At 42.4% G+C, this 17700-nt stretch overlaps 1 protein-coding gene and 1 long non-coding RNA gene across 12 annotated transcripts in view; one reads left to right on the top strand and one right to left on the bottom strand.

Annotated features, from left to right (window-relative positions):
• Positions 1-12985: 12985 nt before the first annotated feature.
• On the bottom strand, positions 12986-15909 carry LOC139073967 (uncharacterized). Its single transcript, XR_011523209.1, has 3 exons — positions 15686-15909; positions 15203-15325; positions 12986-13229 (listed from the first exon to the last, which is right to left on the bottom strand). It is a non-coding gene; the product is annotated as an uncharacterized lncRNA (long non-coding RNA).
• The window catches only part of ARHGAP44 (Rho GTPase activating protein 44), a 184596-nt gene continuing 182786 nt past the window's right edge, over positions 15891-17700 (top strand). For 7 of the 11 annotated variants that reach the window (XR_011523207.1, XR_011523208.1, XR_011523206.1 and 4 more), the window contains exon 1: positions 15918-16323. Coding sequence is in view for 6 of the 11 variants with exons in the window: in XM_070561128.1 (XP_070417229.1) it covers positions 16271-16323 (53 nt within the window). In the remaining 5 variants the exon portion in view is untranslated. Of the gene's footprint in view, positions 16324-16613; positions 17212-17700 lie in introns of those variants that run through there. The other 4 variants (XM_070561127.1, XM_070561130.1, XM_070561133.1 and 1 more) reach the window with 4 other exon arrangements.

Consider the following 17700-nt stretch of genomic DNA (forward strand, 5'->3'; position numbering starts at 1 on the left):
AATCTGGGACTGACTGTCACGCCTCACAGTAGACAAACCATAAGATGGTTCCTGTTTGCTACTGTAAACCAACACACTCAACACAGAGCAGACCCAAGGATTATTGATCTCGACCTCCTCTCAGAGTCTCCACATACTATAGTCATGCTATCTCTTCATAGATCAGATGTGAGATTTACGGGATAAAACTGGGGATAATTGGGAGAAAACTGATGAAGTTGGCAGCTCCCAGTGGATCAGATAATCCATGTTAATTCATCTGTCTCCTATTGGGGATTTTTATTTTAAGTTCTCTTAAACTCTTCGTTGTGTCCTCTTTTCTGGTGACAAATTGGGCATGACTAAAAGATGTACAGATGTACTAAAAGATGTACAGTGACTTATGGAGATAGCCACGTTCACATTTCTTAGTGCTCTTAGAGCCTAAAAATAACCACATGTGGTTTTCTTAAGACTTCTGGAACCCCCATGGTGAAGCAGACCTGAAGACATTTGCAGCTATTCCCAATGCTGCTGTGGTCCTGTAGGTTCATACTTATCCAATGGAGTCAGAAAATTCATTTGTGCAATGCTTTCATTATCCAGTGCTCATTAGTGGTGGTCCTGCTTCTAACAATGTTATTGAGTTGACACACATTATATTATAAGGGAGAGAGAGAGGGAGGGAAGAAGGAAGGAAAGAAGGAGGGAAGGAAGGAAGGTGGGATGGAAGGAAGGAAGGAAAGAAGGAAGGACTCAAATTCAGAGACAGAGGAAAGGGGAAAGGAAGGAGGGAAGGAAGAAAAAGAAGGAGGAAAAGGAAGAAGGAAAAAAAAGCCCCCAAATTCCTTATGAACCTCTCAGTTCAACTCAGACACTGTTTTATGAAAAGTCTGTTAGAAATTTTCAGATGAGAAGCCGTTCTGAACAATGCAATGATTGCACCAGTAAGTGAGGAAACCAAGAGTGTCTCCACCTGAATCGTCAAGAATCTGTGAACTGGCAGCCTTTTGCCATTCAAAACATTTATGTCCAATCTGAAAAATAAAAATAAAACCTATCCCAAGCATTCAAGACAGTCTTTTTCATAAATTATTTATTTAAAACTCTATCAGCTCTTCTAGAAATGGATCCTGGTCTGGCTGAACCTCCTGCATCAAATTTACTCATAATGGATAATTAATTGATGTCTAACCTGTGCAAAGCATGCAAATCCCCGGATATCCAATACCAAATTGACTCAGTACAGTTGATTCCGATTTTGAGTGACTGGGAGTTGCAGTTGCTGTAAGCAAGAACATGGGGAATCTCCCAGTCCTCTAATCAGAAACTCTGTAGCGCTGCCAAAAAATAAAAAATAAAAGAGAAAAAAAAAAGGATGGTCTTCGTTTTTCCAGAAAGGAGAGTGGAGAGCCCCTTTTTAGCTAAAAGCTGTCTCCCACACTAACATTCTTCTTTGTCTCTCTCTCTGATCAAACAGCAGCTCTACATCCCTTGGAGTTCTTTCAATCTCCCACCACTTAAGCATGTGTGAGAGCTTGAGAGTTTGCTTTCATTGCCACATTCTGAAGCCCCTTGAAAATCGGGGAAGGGTGAAGGAAGCATTTTTTTCTCTTCACCCCTATTCTCAGTCTTCATAACAAGCTCTCTAGACAAAAGGGACACTTACTGGTGGGGAGGGGTGTCCATGGTGAGCCTCCTTTTTTTAGGAGAAAATCTGTAGAATGTGGAGGTGGCGTGGCCTCCCTCTTCAGGTCTTTGCTGCCTGTCTCACAGTGGGAAGCCCACAAATGCTGACATACCAGTTGGTATCAGACTTGAGAGAACTTGGAGTGAAAAGAATCTGGGGTCTTCTTTTTCCTATAAATCCAGTATAAACCAGCAGGGTGGTTCAGATGCTGAAATTGCTAATGCTTTATTAGACAGATGACATTAATAGACACACAGGGTCAAGATCCTGGAAGAAGATGGTCCTATGGTTCTGAGAGTTGCGCAGGTCACGTTAAGGAGCTGGGTTTGATTCTAGAATCCACATTTTCAGAGGAGCCCTGGCTAGGTTGAGACTTTCCACGAAGAGATTTTAAGACAGGAAGAGATCTGGGAAGAATTTTTCTATCATCTGTCAGGGAAATTGTAATAGGGCTCATTCAGTTCAATAACGTATGAGTAAGTTCCCTTCTGATTCTGGGATTTGGTAATTTCTTTCATGGAGTAAGACAAACTTCTGAACTTGTTTTGTGCTTATTTTAATCCTCTGCTCCCTTCATGGACACTAGTAATGTGAGTTTCCTGTAAGTGGTTTCCCAGCTCTTGGGTGTTTGTGGAAAAAGGGAGAACAATGATGGGGATCCTGGCTGCTATTCTAATGTTTTCCAAAGGAAGAGAACCAACACTGCTCCCCAGAGTTCCTCTCCAGCGGGCCTCCAGTGGGGAAAGAGGGCGATGCATTGCTGGGTGCTGGAAGTCCTCCCTCGGTGAAACTCCAAGAGGCTCTTTGTAAAGAAATCAAAAGACCAGGCGGACGAGCTCTGCAGGGCCCCTTTGTTTGTTTTCGTATTGGTCTCCTTTGCTCAACTATACAGAACCAGAAAGAAATGTGGGTTACCAGGAAGAGAAAAGAAGCAATGGCTAAAATACCAAAGTTGGCATGTGTTCTTTTAAAAAATATATATATTTTTAAATAAAATGTTTATTTTAAAAACAGGTGTAAGCTTTTGTCTTGACTGTCTGATGTACCAGGCAGGGTGCTATGCCCTTTAGGTGTGTGACTTCCTGTTATCCTCACAATGGTGCCATCAAGCAGTATTATTGTCATCCCCATTTTGCCCCATATGAAAAAACTGAGGTCCAGAGAGGCTAAGTAAATTGCTTAAAGTTACACACCTAAAAAATGGCAGAGCCAGTAGTCAAACTTTATCTCCAAAGTCCCTCATCTTAAACACTGCATATCTTGCCTGCACTTACCGCTGACCGTACTAATAAAATGAGGACTTCTGTGAAAAAACCAGACTCTCATGTTACATATATGCTATGAAAATACATGCACACATGCAACTAGACAACCCAAGGTTTTCATTGGTTTAGCAACTGAGCAAACTGAATAATAACAGAATAAATTGGGCATCAAGATGACCTAATGTATAGACTCCCCAAGTAAGACCCAGTTTTTATCTGCTTTTCTCTCTTGAATTTATTCCTGACTGTCATTTGCTCATCAGTGAATCTATAAACCACATGGAGGAACTGAGATATTGTGAAAAGAGCCCTGGATTGGAGATCTCAAGCCCTGGTTTGGACTAGAATTGATCTTGCTCCGTGCCATGGCTCTGCCTTCCCTGCTCTGGCCTTACTTTCTGGTGAGCTCTCCCGGTGCAGAAGCAAGAAGCTCACAGGTTGCCAGCAGCCCCAGGTGTACATCCTGCCAGGTTAGCAATTCCAGCAGAAAGACAGTTTCTCATTCCTAAGAGTCCCAGCAGAAATCTCACAGTTGTTTTTAGCAGTCGGGGGCTGGGGGTGGGGGGCAGTCACGCCCATCCCTGTGGCCATGAGAATGAGGTACAAATTCATTCACAGGGCCTGGATCCGCTCTGTTCAACCCTGAGCCGTGGAGTGGGACCACTTGAATCTCATGCACTGATAGTGGAAGAGGTGAGGTTTTCTAAGGGAAAATTGGGGTGCTATTACCAAAAGGGGGAACGATGTTCAAAAGGCACAAAGTATAGATTTCCACTACACAACCCCTGCTTTCAGGAAGTTTGCCATCTAGTGAAGGAGATAAACAAGTAAATGAGGAACGACAAGATAGTCTGATATGTCCTTATGTGAGAGTAAACACCTACCATGTGCTATAGGTAGGGCATTTAATAAAATGTTGGATAGGAAGGATGGTCAAGAAGGACTCTCCAGAGGAGACCACTAACACAAGATATTAATGACATAGGAATTAACCAGGCAAAAGGGGAGGAAAAGAGTATTCCAGGCAGAGGGAACAGCCTGTGCAAAGGCCTGGAGGTAAGTGAGAATTTACCATGTTCAGGGGGATGTAAGAGTTCAGGATAGCTAGAGATTAGAGCAAGGATGCAGGAGGATTTGGGGGTGGAGATGTCGAAATACCAGAGATGTCAGAAGTTGGGAACTGTATTAGTTTGTTCAGGCTGCTGTAACAAAGTATTACAAGTCAAGTAGCTTAAACAACAGAAATTTATCGTCTCAGGCTAGAAGTCCAAAGTCAAGGTGTCAATAAAATTGGTTCTTTGTGAGGGTTGTGAGGGAAGGATCTGTTCTAAGAACTTGTTGCTATAAACTAGCCAAGAGGCAATGGTAACTGGACCAAGAAAGCAGTGGTGGGAATAGAGAGATGAAGACAGATTTGAAAAACGTTAATACAGTGGAAAGTATGGGACTTGATCATTGGATGTGGGTGGTGGAAGACAGAGAGGATTCAGATTTGGCATAGGCATAGTCGGATGTGGAGTGTATGTTAATTCTATTCACAGAGGCAAAAGCCCAGGATAGGAAAGAGTTACTTGATAGGAAAAATTATTAATTTGATTTTTGAGTGTCTAGTGCCTGTGGGACACTCTAGTCAACAGTATTCACTAGAGAGGTCTGGAAGTTTGCACAGAGATTGAGATGTGGGAGTAGTCAGTGTACAGAAGACAGCTGAGGTCATGGAATGGCTGTGACCTACACAATGTGTGGAGAGAGAAGAAAAGAGGATCCTGAAGAATATCGACATTTAAGATATTGGTGAAGGACAATGAAAGGGAGTGGCTAGAAAACCAACAGGAAAACCAGGAGATTGTGATATCCCAGATACCAAGGTGGGAGAAAATGTCAAGAAAGAGGGAGTCTTTAATCACGTCTACTGCTCCTGTGTTCCATTAAGATAAGGAATGAAGAGTGTTGTTTGATTTAATAATAAAGAGGTGGTTGGCAACCAAGGTGAGAGCATCGTGGGTGCAGTGGTGAAGTCAGGTGGGTATAGACTGAGGAATTAAAAGGAGGTGACAAGTGGAGATAGTGAATCCAGGCCTGCTTTTCAAGAAGTACAGTGATGCAAGGAAGACACACAGGGCCAGAGCGGAGAGTCAGACATTTAAAGGACTGATTTTTAAGAGGATAGATATTTGAGCTAATTTTAAAGCTAATGAGAATGAGGTAGAATACACAAGAGAAAAGGTGGTAGAGAATTGTACTGAGGTGGATTTGCCTTTGGGAAGAGGAGAGAACTGTCTGTTGTGACAGAAGAGAAAGAGAAGGGTGGGTGGAGGTGTGGGTACACAATAGGGGTGGTGGTAGGACATTGAGACAGTTCTCATGTGGTGGCTTCCATTTTGTGCTTGAAACAGGAGAGAGAAATGATGTTCATCTATTGGAGGGAGAATAGCGGGGTAGAAGTTTTAGAAATAATGGAGAAAGGCTGAATTAAGAGCAGCAGAAAATAGAAGAGAGAATTGATTAAGAAACACAGAAGGATGCCTGGGCAGAGTCAGAAAACTTGGCGGGAGATCATCCCCTCTACATGACAGTGGGAATTTCCATTAATAAAATGGATAGCTGGCAGTGGAAGCAGAGAAGGCAAACATGTGGGTTAAGCCAAGTTTAGGATGCAGGAATAGGTATGAAAGTAAGAAAACAGAATCAGATAGTTGAGGATATGACTAAAGAGGAGGTAAAATGGTGAACCATGTGATATACAAGCATTATTCTAGGGAAATAAGTGAAGATTGGAGACAGAAAATGGGGGTGATCAAGAAACTACAAGTGGACTGAGTATTGATACAATACGGTATTAGTCATGATTCTCCAAGAGAAGCAGAACCAATAGGATACATGTATATATAGATATAGAGATAGAGATATATAGGTATCTCTATAGATATATAGATCTCTCTCTAGTTCTATCTATCTAGATATCTCTCTCTATATAGGTGTAGATATATCTAGAGATATATAGATATATGGAGTCTATGTAGATATATAGATTTATTATGGGAATTGTCTCACACGATTATGGAGGCTGAGATATGCTATGATATGCTGTCTACAAACTGGAGACCCAGGAATGCCAGGGATGTAATTCAGTCTAAGTTTGAAGGCCTGAGAACAAGCAGAGCCAACGAGGTAAATACTGGAGTCCAAAGGCTCAAGAACCAGGAGCTCCAATGTCCGAGGGCAGGAGAAGATGGATGCCCCAGCTCAGGAAGAGAGAGAATTCCCCCTTCCTCTACCTTTTTGTTCTATTCAGGCCATCGATGGATTGGATGGTGTCCACCCAGATTGGGGAGGGCAGAGCTTCTTTACTCAGTCCACCGATTCAAAAGCAATCCCTTCCAGAAACACCCTCACAGATACAACCAGAAATAATGTTTTACCAGCTATGTGGGCATGCCTTAGTCTAGTCAAGGTGACACATAAAATTAGCCATCACAAATACTGCTAATAATGTAATTATACTGTAATAATAACAGTAATAGTAATAATGTAAATGATTATTCATGTTTACCATTTAGTGGAGGTGAATAACGGTCCCCCAGGAATGGCTCAAAGTGGAAACCCTGATCTCCCATGTGCCTAGATTAATAGGACGTCTACTTTTTCACTCCAAAGCCCACCTCATGTCAGATGTCAAGGAATGTCCTCCTTGTACCCAAAAGTAGAAAGAAGGAGCCACTGTTCCTGGCTTTTCTTGTGAAACTGGAACATGAATGTATATTCTTTGAGACTAGAAAATCCTGTATCAACTAAGATGGGTTGTTTTGAGATGGGCCTTGGTGCTTCCTGGCCTCCAGGCCAGGGAATTGGAGAGGGTCTGCCGAGAGGGAAGTCCAGGGACTTTCCACTTATTGCTGCTGCCAGCCTAAGGAGCTCCTCAGAAGGTGTGGTCTTGTTCCCTTGGTATCATGCTCAGGCAAAGGACTTCCAGGTCAAAGTCAGCTTGGACTCCTCCAGGGAGGGGAACTCTTGTCTTTGAGTGACATGGCCCTCTAGAAGGACATGATTAACCCTGTGTTCTTGCTACTCTCCCAAGCCCAGGACAGGATTTAAGCCCTCTTTCTGCAGTGCATCATTTGATCACTGCCAGATCTGGCAAGGTCAGGGTCCAGTGCGGCTGACCATACAATTTATCATCTAGACCAGGACGCTTTTGTTCAGTATAAGCGCTAAATCCAACAGGAGGCCAAGACAATAGACATATCTAGGACTGTCCCAGGCAAAGCGGGACTGTGGTCCCCCTAAATATAAGCCACCTGAGGCACCTAGAACCCCCATTCACTTTCATTCACCCCCAGTTGTTCAGCTGACATGGTGCAGGGGTCAGGCCACTGGTCTTGTCTCTTTCCAGCACCCCTCCCTCCTCCTCACAGGTACCTACTATCTTGACTTCTATTACCATTGATTTCTTTTGCCTATTTTTGAACTTTATGTACATGAAATCATATAGTCCGCACTCTTCTGAATCTAGCTTTTTCCGCTCAGCCTTTTTTGTTTGATCCATCCTTGTTTTCACCCATTGTTGGGTGCAGCAGTAAAGTCCTTAACTGTCCATTTACCTTTCTGTGTGGTATTCCATTGTTTGAATATATCACCTTTTATTTAGCCACTCTACTGTTGATGGACGTTTCAATTGTTTCTAATTTTTGACTATTAAAAATATTGCCAATACAAACATTCTAGCATGTCTTTTGTTGCAAACATGATCACATTTCTGCAGAACATGAGAAATTGTTGGGTCATGGGGCACACACAGTGCTAAGCCTTAGATGATAATGCAAAACGGTTTTCCAAAGTGTGCATACTGACTTCCCTCCCACCAAAATGTATGAGTTCCAGTTGCTCTCCATCCTCACCAACACTTGATTTTGCCAGTCTTTTTGAATTTTAGCCATTCTGTGGGTGTATGGTAGTAGTTCACTGTACTATCAGTTGGTATGTATTGGATGACTAATGAGGCTGAGCAACTTTTCATATGTTCCATCTCCATTTGGATTTGTCTTTGTGGTAAAGTACCTGTTCACGTCCATTTTTTCATTTAGGTTTTCTGCCTTTTTTCCTGTTGAATTGTAGGATTCTTTACATATTCTGGAGTTGAGTGCTTTGATAGTTATATGTATTGTAAGTAACTTCTCCCACTCTGAGGGTTACTTTTTCATTCTCTTAATGGTGTGATCTGAGCAACCAAAGTCCTTAACTGTTAAACAGCCCAATTTATCAACATTTTCAAGGTTAGGGTTTTTGGTGTCATGTTTAAGAAATCATTGTCTATCCCAAGGTCACATAGAAATTTTTCTCTCTTGTTCTTTATTTTGATTTTTATTTCTTTTGGGAAGAAACATTTTTTTAGTAATATTTTTTAGAGAATGGTAGATAAACATTTCCAGTAATTACATGTTTTAAAATGACTTTCTTTTGTCCCTGTTCGTGAATGTTAGGCCAGATGAGGACTTCTTGACTTGCACTTGTTATAACCTATTTCCTTGGCAGCTCTGTAAATATGGCCCTAAATTTTATGGGCATTGAGTGTTGCAGGTATGAAGCATGAGGCAAACCAGCTTCTCTTCTCTTCAGAGACAAACTTCTTTTCTCTGAATAGTACTTACACACATTTGTATATATCTTTGTCTTTTTGTTGGATTTTTTTGTTTGTTTTTTAAAATTGACACATAATTGACATGTAACATTACATTGTTTCAGGTACACAACATAGGGATTCGACATACATACATGTTGCGAAATGATCACCATAATGTCTAGTTAACATCCCATCCCACACATAGTTACAATTTTTTTTTTGCCTGTGATGAGAGCTTTTAAGATCTACTCTCTCAGCAACTTTCAAATATATACTACAGTATGTATCTGTCTTTGAAATTCAGAAGTTTTACCAAAATACGTCTAGGGTCCCCCCGCCGCCATGCAGTAATACTTTCTGGCACTTGGTGAATTATTTTGATTTGGGCCTTCCTTCAGCTCTGCAAAATGTTTTTCTAGAATTTTTATGCTTATTTCTTCTTCATCATCTGTCTGGAAATTTTACTGCATATTTTTCAAATGTTCTGAAAAAGATTCCATGTCTCTATTTCTTGTCTCATCATTCCATTGCATTACCTACTTTTTCCCTCTGGGTTTGGAGAACATTCTTCCATTGCATCTTCGAATGCACCAATTCCATTTTGGGCAGTGCCAAATCTGCCATTTCCTGCTTCTAGTGAGTTTCATTAGTCTGGAGGTTGTGTGTTTCTTATCCAAGAACTCTTTCTTGTTTAACATGGCTCTTTTTCATGGCAACCGACTCCTGTCATATTAAAGCAATGTTCTCTCAGTCCTTACCAAGAATACAAATTAGACTTTAAAATTATATTTCCCTTACTTCCTGCTTAACTTTTTCACTGGAGGCCATTTCTCTGAATTCTCGGATTAGTGTCCCTGTTTTACGGAGGTAATAAACTGTAATAAAAGCACAGGCATTTGAACTAGAATAACCTGAATTTGAATCTAAGTTGTGACACTTGAATGGCCATTCGCCTAAACCCTCTGAGTTTTGATTTATGTGATGGGGACAAGAAAATCCTCATACCAGAATTCTATTAAGGATTAAATAAAAAAGTGTATGTTGAAATATGTGTGGTAGTACTTAGTTAAATGGTTTATATTATTATCTTCATCGTCATTGTCATCATCATCATCATCATCTTTACTATTATACTGAACTACTGAGTCTCTTTTTCTTTTTGCTCATTCTCACATAGAGAGGTCTGGTTCATCCAGACTGGCTGAGATGGTGGGGGAGGTCGTCTATCAGAGATGGTGTAGTCTCCATTTAATTTCCCCGAAAAGGTACCACATGTAGTAAATTCTTCCTGGCCAGTGCTCCCTCACTCAGAAATGACCCGTACCATTTTCTGCCAAGATTGTGACTGGGACCTTTCTCTAATTTCCATGAGTGACAAAATTTCTCTGTTACATTTGAACAGTTCTTTCAAAATGATATTGGAGGAAGAAATGAGTCAAAACTACTGGCTTTAGATAACATTTTGGTCCTAAAAGTTGAATTTAAAATTTATTATAAATAAAGAGAATTAGCACATAAAAGGTTTAGGTGAAAATATAATTGAAAATTTCTATCCTTTGGGGATAGGGTAACCATTCTAAACATTAAACCAAAGGTATCAAACATAAAGAAGAAGATTGATGGATTTGACCACATTAAAAATGTAAAATTCCCGGAAGACAAAAATCAACATTAGAGACTTTATAAGGGAGAGGGCAAACTAGAGAAAACATTTGCCAAAAGATACAACAGCGTTAATATAATTAATATAAATGAATTTTTTTTTTTTTGAGGAAGATTAGCCCTAAACTAACATCTGTGACAATATTCCTCTATTTTCTATGTGGGTGCTGCCAAAGTGTGGCTGGCGAGTGGTGTCGGTCCACAGCGGAGATCCAAACCCATGAACCCGGGCTGCAAAAGCAGAGCATGTGGAACTTTAACCACTTGGCCACAGGGCTGGCCCCTAAATAAAGAGCTTTTAAAAATCAATAAGGAAATATGGAACCCCAAAAGAGAGAAATGGGCTGAAGACATGAAAAAACAAGCAGATAACTAAAGAATAAATACTAATAGCCACGAAACATAGGAAAATGTTTAATGTGATATAAAACAAATGCAAATTAAAATAGCACTGTAATGCTATTTCTCATCTATTTGTCTGGCAAGATTATTAAAAGTGGTGATACTCAGTGTAGGTGAAGGTAGGGGAAAAATGGAACAATTGAACATGGTAGGCGAGACTGCAAAATGTTTCCATTTCTTATCTAGATGATAGTTTGGCAATACAACATGAAGCTTGAAATCATGACACCCTTTAATGTAGAAATTCTAATTCTTTAATTTTTATCCAAGGAAATAAGTATAGGTGCGAGTTTTCACCATCAACATGTTAATTGAATAGATATTTAGGATAACAGAAGATAGGAAAGAACATATTGACCTAACAACAGTGTGATCCCATTTTTGAAATATATCTATAAACTCATAATGTTATCTTGGTCACTAAGAATATGCATGGGTTTCATTTTTCTAATGTATCTGAATTATTTATTCTTGAATAAATACTGTTAAAATGTATGCACGTTTATATACAAATGTACTATCAGATTTTGTTCACTAACAATTTATTAAGTGAATTAATTTTATTAATAACTTTTACATCTCTTCTTGTAAGTAATATTGGTTTGTTGTTTTCATGTGTGTGCTCCCTCTATCAGGTTTGGTAACAGGGTTAAGCCAATTTCATAAAATGCATTGGGTTGCTTTCATTTTATTTCTGTGTTCTGGAACACTTTAAATAGCAGAGCAATAATCTGTTCCTTGAATCTTTGGAAGAACTCCCCATAAAACCATATGAGCCTGACTCCTTTTGGGAGTATTGTTCTGTGACAACTCTTCCAATTTCTTCAGTGTTCTTGGTCTACTCATGCTTGCTACCTATTTTTGAAACACCTGTAGCAATTTATATTTTTCCCAGTGAAAAAAGAGTTTATTTTAAAATAAGTAAACACAAAATTGCAAAAGCATTCTCTCATAATTTTTTATTTTTTTGCCGTCTGTGATTAAAAGCTTTTTCTCATTCCTAAAGTTGTGTTTCAGTTTTTCTTCTTTTTCCCTTTCTCTAGATCTATTCATTTTATCTATCTTTTAAAATAACCGATGCTAAAATGAATTTATTAACTGCTCCTTTAATTTCAGCTATAGCCTGTATCAGGCCTGCTCCCCATGTTTGTCCTGGAGCCCAAGGGGAGAAACAAGACACCACCTGGATGGAGTTCTTCTTACGACAGTGGCAGAGGTGATGAGGACAAGATGAAAATCTACAAAGCCTCTAACACATAGCAGGGGGGTGACAGGTGTCACTTCTACCCATATGCCATTGGCCAAAGCAGTCACAGAGTCAAGTCCAAGGAGACTAGGTAGGGAAACATACTCAGACCATGATAAGGCTCTGGCAAAGGTACAGATGCAAGGATGGCTGAAAAATTGGAGCTGATAATGCCCAAAGATGAGAACATCTATCATCCTGTTTAAAAGACACCTCAGACTAACAGAGATGCTTAAATAGTGTCAGTTTGATACCTGCAGGTAAAAAGGTGATTAGAATCTGAAAAGGATAAGTAATATCCTTCAGGTACAGTGTAACACAGAATGTTATTTTGGACATACCAAATACTGGAAGGCTTAGGCCTTTCTAGGCTAACAGCAATTTATTGAGCAAACAGACTGGTCAATTAGTTGATTCCCCAAAACTTATTGGTTAGAGATCTTGTACTATAAACCCCCATATAGTAGGTGAGGAAAGAGTAGCCTGGAGAGGTGTGGTAAAATCACTAGCCATAAACACACTGAGCTTGTCACCACCTGTTTGGTTTCCTCTCTTCTCCTGGACCCCATATTTTGCATTCTGTTCTATAGACCAGTGCTGTCCAATAGAATTTTCCATGATGATGGAGGTGTTCTATTTTACACTAATATAGTAGCCACTCACCACATGTGGTTACTGGGTAGTTAAAATGTGGCTAGTGTAGTTGAGAAACTGAATTTCTAATTTTAACTTAATTTAAAATTAAAATTAAGTAACCACATGTCTTTAGTACGCCTATCTTAGACAGCAGCTCTAATGAATGCTTGGACTCAGAATGAAGATGATAAAACCACTCCAATTCAGGGGTTACTAAGTGGAATATCAGATTTCAGAGGGAACATACCTCGGATAAATAGCACTACAGCACTGTTGAAGCCAATAAGCCCTTATTTTGTTGGTGAAAGCAAGTCATGTGGCCAAACTTAAGGTCAATAGGAGTAGGAGGTGTAATCCTCCTAAAGGTCAAAGTCAGGTATAGTATAAGAAATAGAATTTTCTTTCTTCTTTCTCCCTTGCCCCCACCTCATTCAAATGTACCTAATTTTAATTTTAAGTCTGTTCTTCTGGTGGCAGAAATTACATTTCAGGCAATTAGGGGCTTCTTTATTCCACATCTTGGCCATTGCTGCCTTCTCCTCATCTTTGATCCCAACAACATTCGCATCCAGCTCTTTCAGGAACTTTTCTATACCCTCGTGGCACACACATACACACATACAACAAATCTTTGCACATGGCTTGGGGCAGGGAACTCTGGGGCCTCCACAGGACTGTGGTTTGGCCACTTCAGGCACTCCACGTAGACATCTTGACTGCTCCTGTGCCCTGCAAGGCAGAGCATCTCTGTGAGCTTTGCCACTCCTAGCCTTCACTGAAGAGGTTGTGCCCAGATCCTCCACTTGCTCAGATCTCCCAAAGATATATGATATATCTGCCTTCAACATGCCTGCCTCCAATCAAAGCTTTGACCACAGGAAGGCGAAAGGTGCAAGTCACTGTCTCAGAGATAGCCAATGTAGTGGTCAGCTTAGACTCAGTGATGCAGCAGTAACAAACAATCCCCAAACCTCTGACTTACAACAACAAAGCATGTTTTCCACTCCAGCTGGATGGCCATGACTCCATTCCACGGCAGCCCCTCACTAGTTCATTGCTGGTCATATGGTAGATAGAGTGAAAAAAAGAAGGGGGCAGGATCACAAAAGTACTATTAAAATTTCTGCTTGGAAGTAGCATAACTCATTTCTGTGTATATTCTTTGTCCAAAGAAAGTCACAGGATTAATCATAACCTTGATGAGAAGGCGAAGTCTAATGCCTTCCCATAGGCATAGGCAGTGAAATTTCTGAACAATTATAAAATCTGTACATTCATCATCTACTTTTCCTCTCCCTCTCTCCCCTCTCACTCCCCTCTCATCATCTTCAACACCCTACAGCCTGTGTGTTTTTTATCTAGACTAGGCAGGATGGTACATATTCAAACTCTACTGTTATGACATAGTCTATTAGAGCTCCAAAGCTCATATTCTTGAAACTCAAAATTCTTTTCTTTAACGGCTCTATTCTCTCACGCTTGTTTCTGAAGCCTGATCTGAAAGGCCGAAAGACTAGACTTGACACATCTTTCTCTTTTTTTCTGCACTGTCATCCCTTCCTTGGGGTAGGAAGCAGGAAAAGCATCGGCTGCTTCCTGAATGGAGGAAAAGCCCATGAAAAGAGGAAATACGTGAAGAAACTATCAGTTAATAAAATATTATTGGGTCGCACTCTATCAGGGTAGGCTATTTTTTGTGGAGAAGCAGAGATTTTTCTTTTAGAGCTGAAATATCTTATAATTGAAGGCAGAGGCTGGCATGATATTGGAATTGTCTACCAGGGTCCTCTAGGACTTGTGCTGTCCAATAGAACTTTCTGAGATAATAGAAATGTTCTATCTTTGTTCTGTCCAGTACAGCAGCCCCTAACCACATGTGGCTATTAAGCACTTAAAATGTGGCTTGGGTGACTGAGGAACTAAATTATTAATTTTAAAAAATGTTTAGTTAATTTAATTTTTAATAGCCACACGTGGTTGGTGGCTACTGTATTGGACATGGCAGTTTTAGACATAACCAGAGACAGTGTTGCTAAAAGTCATACAGTGCCCTTAAGGTCTCGCTATCATTTATCCATATAAAAACCATGCTGTGCCTTGGTTTTTTAAAAAAATCACAAAATTGAAATAATTTCAGTTTGTATAGAAATTATAGGCATAGCCCTGTTGGTTAAAAGCAAATAATGCCTTCACTTATTAATTGGCTAGAACTGCTGACCTAATAAGCAGAGGCTAAATTCACAGTTAATTAAAGACTTCATGTTCATTCAGCCATGACATGCCTCAAACCATCTTTTGTTCAGCTGGCCAGCAAGATACTTAGAACCATATTTAGGACATCTTGCAACTATAATCAACATATGCAAAATAGTTCCTTCATTTATCAAATTAGTAATTCTGTTGTAGAAATAGCATTTTTTTCTATTACGCTAACTATAATCATATTTGTAGTAAATGGATACGGCAATGTACTACATAGACGTTTATATATTATTTGATTATTGGTAATTGAACTAATAGTTATCTATCAAGCAGTATTATCTCTCTAATAGAGATGAGGAAACTGAGGCTTAGAGAGGTTATATGATTTTTCCCTAAGGTTATATAATTGGTATTTGGATTTCTACTGTATGAAGTCTGTTTGATCCAAAGCCCCTACTACTCTTCCTTAATAGATAATGATAAAAACTAACTGCCATCACCTATCTTTTCCGAAGGATAGAGCCCGCAGAAACTCACAGCCCCTTTTCAGGAGCCAGCTGCTGCCGATGGGCTGCTCTGGGTACGGCGTTCCAGGCCTGCCACAGCTGATGCCCCTTGGTCTCCTTTGGAGGAAGAGAAATGAGAACAGCTATGAGACTGGAATCTAAGCCATCCAAGAAAGCTGTCCCAGTCAAATTGGGCCTGTAGACATGATGCCACTATTATTATATCCTTCTATATTGGCTTCTGGTTACCTATTGGCTTTGGTGAAAATGAAGGATCAAATTTCTGGGATGCAAGCTATGCCTGGTTCAAAATCTGCCGGTCAACGCCTGGGCCCCAAGCTTAACCCAGCATCTCAACGTTAACCAGGTGACCTCATGCAATTTTATGAGCTACGTGCCTGGTGACATAAATCTTCCTCCTGTGAATTCAAGACAGTAATGCCTCACATTCACTTAAAATGAAAGACAGATGCTCACTTTATTTGCTGCTGTGTTCTTGGTTCCACTTTGTTATTTTTAAAGCAGGAAAACGTTTCCCCTTCTAAAATGCTCAAGTGCAAAGCCCCTGGCGATGATGCCTTCTCCCACCTCTGCACTCCACTGTACTTGTAAACTTTGGACAGAGGAAAGGTGGGCACCAGCGTGCGAAACTACAAGTCCCAGAATGCACGCCGCCCTCCGCACAAGCGCAGCGGGGACACCCCCTCCCGCCCCCGCCAGCGGGCCAGCCAGCCTGCGGAGACTCCCGGGTCCCCGCGCCGGATCGGGGCTGGGGGCAGGCAGCCCGGGCGGACCTGACCGGCGCCTAGGTCGGCCCCGGGCGTTACTATGCAGGCACCGCGGCGCGCGTGAGGAGGATGCGGCAGCAGGCGCCGCGGTGGGAGGAGTAGGCGGTGGTGCCCTCGGGAGGGAGCCGCGCGCGGGCCAGACGGCTCCTGGAGGCTCCGCAGTGCCGCCGCCGTCGCCCGGGAGGCTCCGCACGGGAGCCATGTAACCCTGCGGCGGGCTCCGCGCTGCTCTGTCCTTCCCCAGCTCCCGGGCTAGCGCGGCAGCGGGGCCACGATGAAGAAGCAGTTCAATCGCATGCGCCAGCTGGCCAACCAGACGGTGGGCAGGTAGGTCACCCGCTGGTAGCCGCGGGCCGGTGCGCGCCTGCGAGGCTGCATCCGCCTGGGCGCGCAGGTGATGGAGCCCGCCTGGCCTCCTGTGCCCCTCTCTTCCCTCCCCGCCGTCCCTTCCTCTGCGCTGGCCGCCTCCGGGCGCCGCTCAGAGAAGCGACCCCTCCTCTCTGAACTTCCCAGACCCCGGAGCCCTTCTCACGCTCTGCCTGCTGCTCTGGGGCTCCGGTTGCCAAGTGCCAAGTGTGACGCATCCTTTACCTGCGTCCCCAGCTGCCCCTTCACCTGCCTTTCCCCGGGACTCCCTTCTCCCTCTGGCCGCATAGCTTCCTGGAAACAGGTGTTTGCTCTGATTGTGCTGGAGGCAGCCGAACCGCAGTCGCTCTCCGAAGATCCCTCCCCTGCGCCGAGTTCGGGGCTTCTCAGGGGTCCAGGGCAAGTGTTGGGCCTGCTTGGCTTGGAAGAGCTGAGCCGGCCCCTCCTGCCGTGTTTGTCTTTTGGGACTGTGACTGTACGAGATTCTGGATCTCTTTCCTGGCCGGGTTTCTTAAGGCGTTAGATGGAGAGAGGATCTGAAGGGGTAGGGGGAGCGGGGGCAGGGAAGGTGCTGGTGGAATGGCGCTGCTGTCGGCTTGGTCCTAAGACTGATTTCAGTGGAGGGAGGCTGCAGAAAGGGAGGCCCAACTGCTACGGAAGACGAGATAAGCAGAAGATCACAGTCAGGTAGGGGAGGGGGACAGAGGCCCCACAGTCAGGAAGAGCCAGGCCCTAGGAAGCTGCAAGACCCTGTCTGCAAGCCTGCTGTCATCACTGTGAAAATGGGCTACATCTGGGCTAGTGTCTCCAGGAGCGGCTCTGCGGGGTGCCAACATCTATTAACATTACGTAAGGATTCTGGTGGGTCTCTTCCAAAGCTAGACATGCTCTGAACACAGGATTGTTAGGTAGAGGGGATTTTTCATGGAACTTCTGTCCCTGGGGAGGGATTTCCGTTGCCGCGGAGGCGAAGGAATTCAGGTGTGCATTTCTAAAGCAGGCGGGAAGCAGAGAACCTAGCCTTGGGTGCAGTTCAAGTGCGAGCTTAACACATAGAGGGCTCTCCACTAGATTTACCAAGAAACCAAATACCTTTCTTGGGTGGGAAGTGGAGCCTGAACTGGCATCTGGTCGGGTGGGGGTGGGGACACTAAACTCGAATGTAAGCATACTGCCCTAATTACGGTGGGCATTTGAGGGCAGCGGATGCGGTAGTTTCTTATGCTTCCAGGGACTCCAGATGGTTTCCAAGTAACCATGTCTAAAATTGACTTGGATTCATTTTCCTTTCCCAAACACATGTGCTTTAACATGAGGGAGAATTTATGAATAGCAGAG

This window comes from Equus przewalskii, chromosome 10 (assembly GCF_037783145.1).
Source record: "Equus przewalskii isolate Varuska chromosome 10, EquPr2, whole genome shotgun sequence".
In the NCBI taxonomy this organism is placed as follows: domain Eukaryota; kingdom Metazoa; phylum Chordata; class Mammalia; order Perissodactyla; family Equidae; genus Equus; species Equus przewalskii.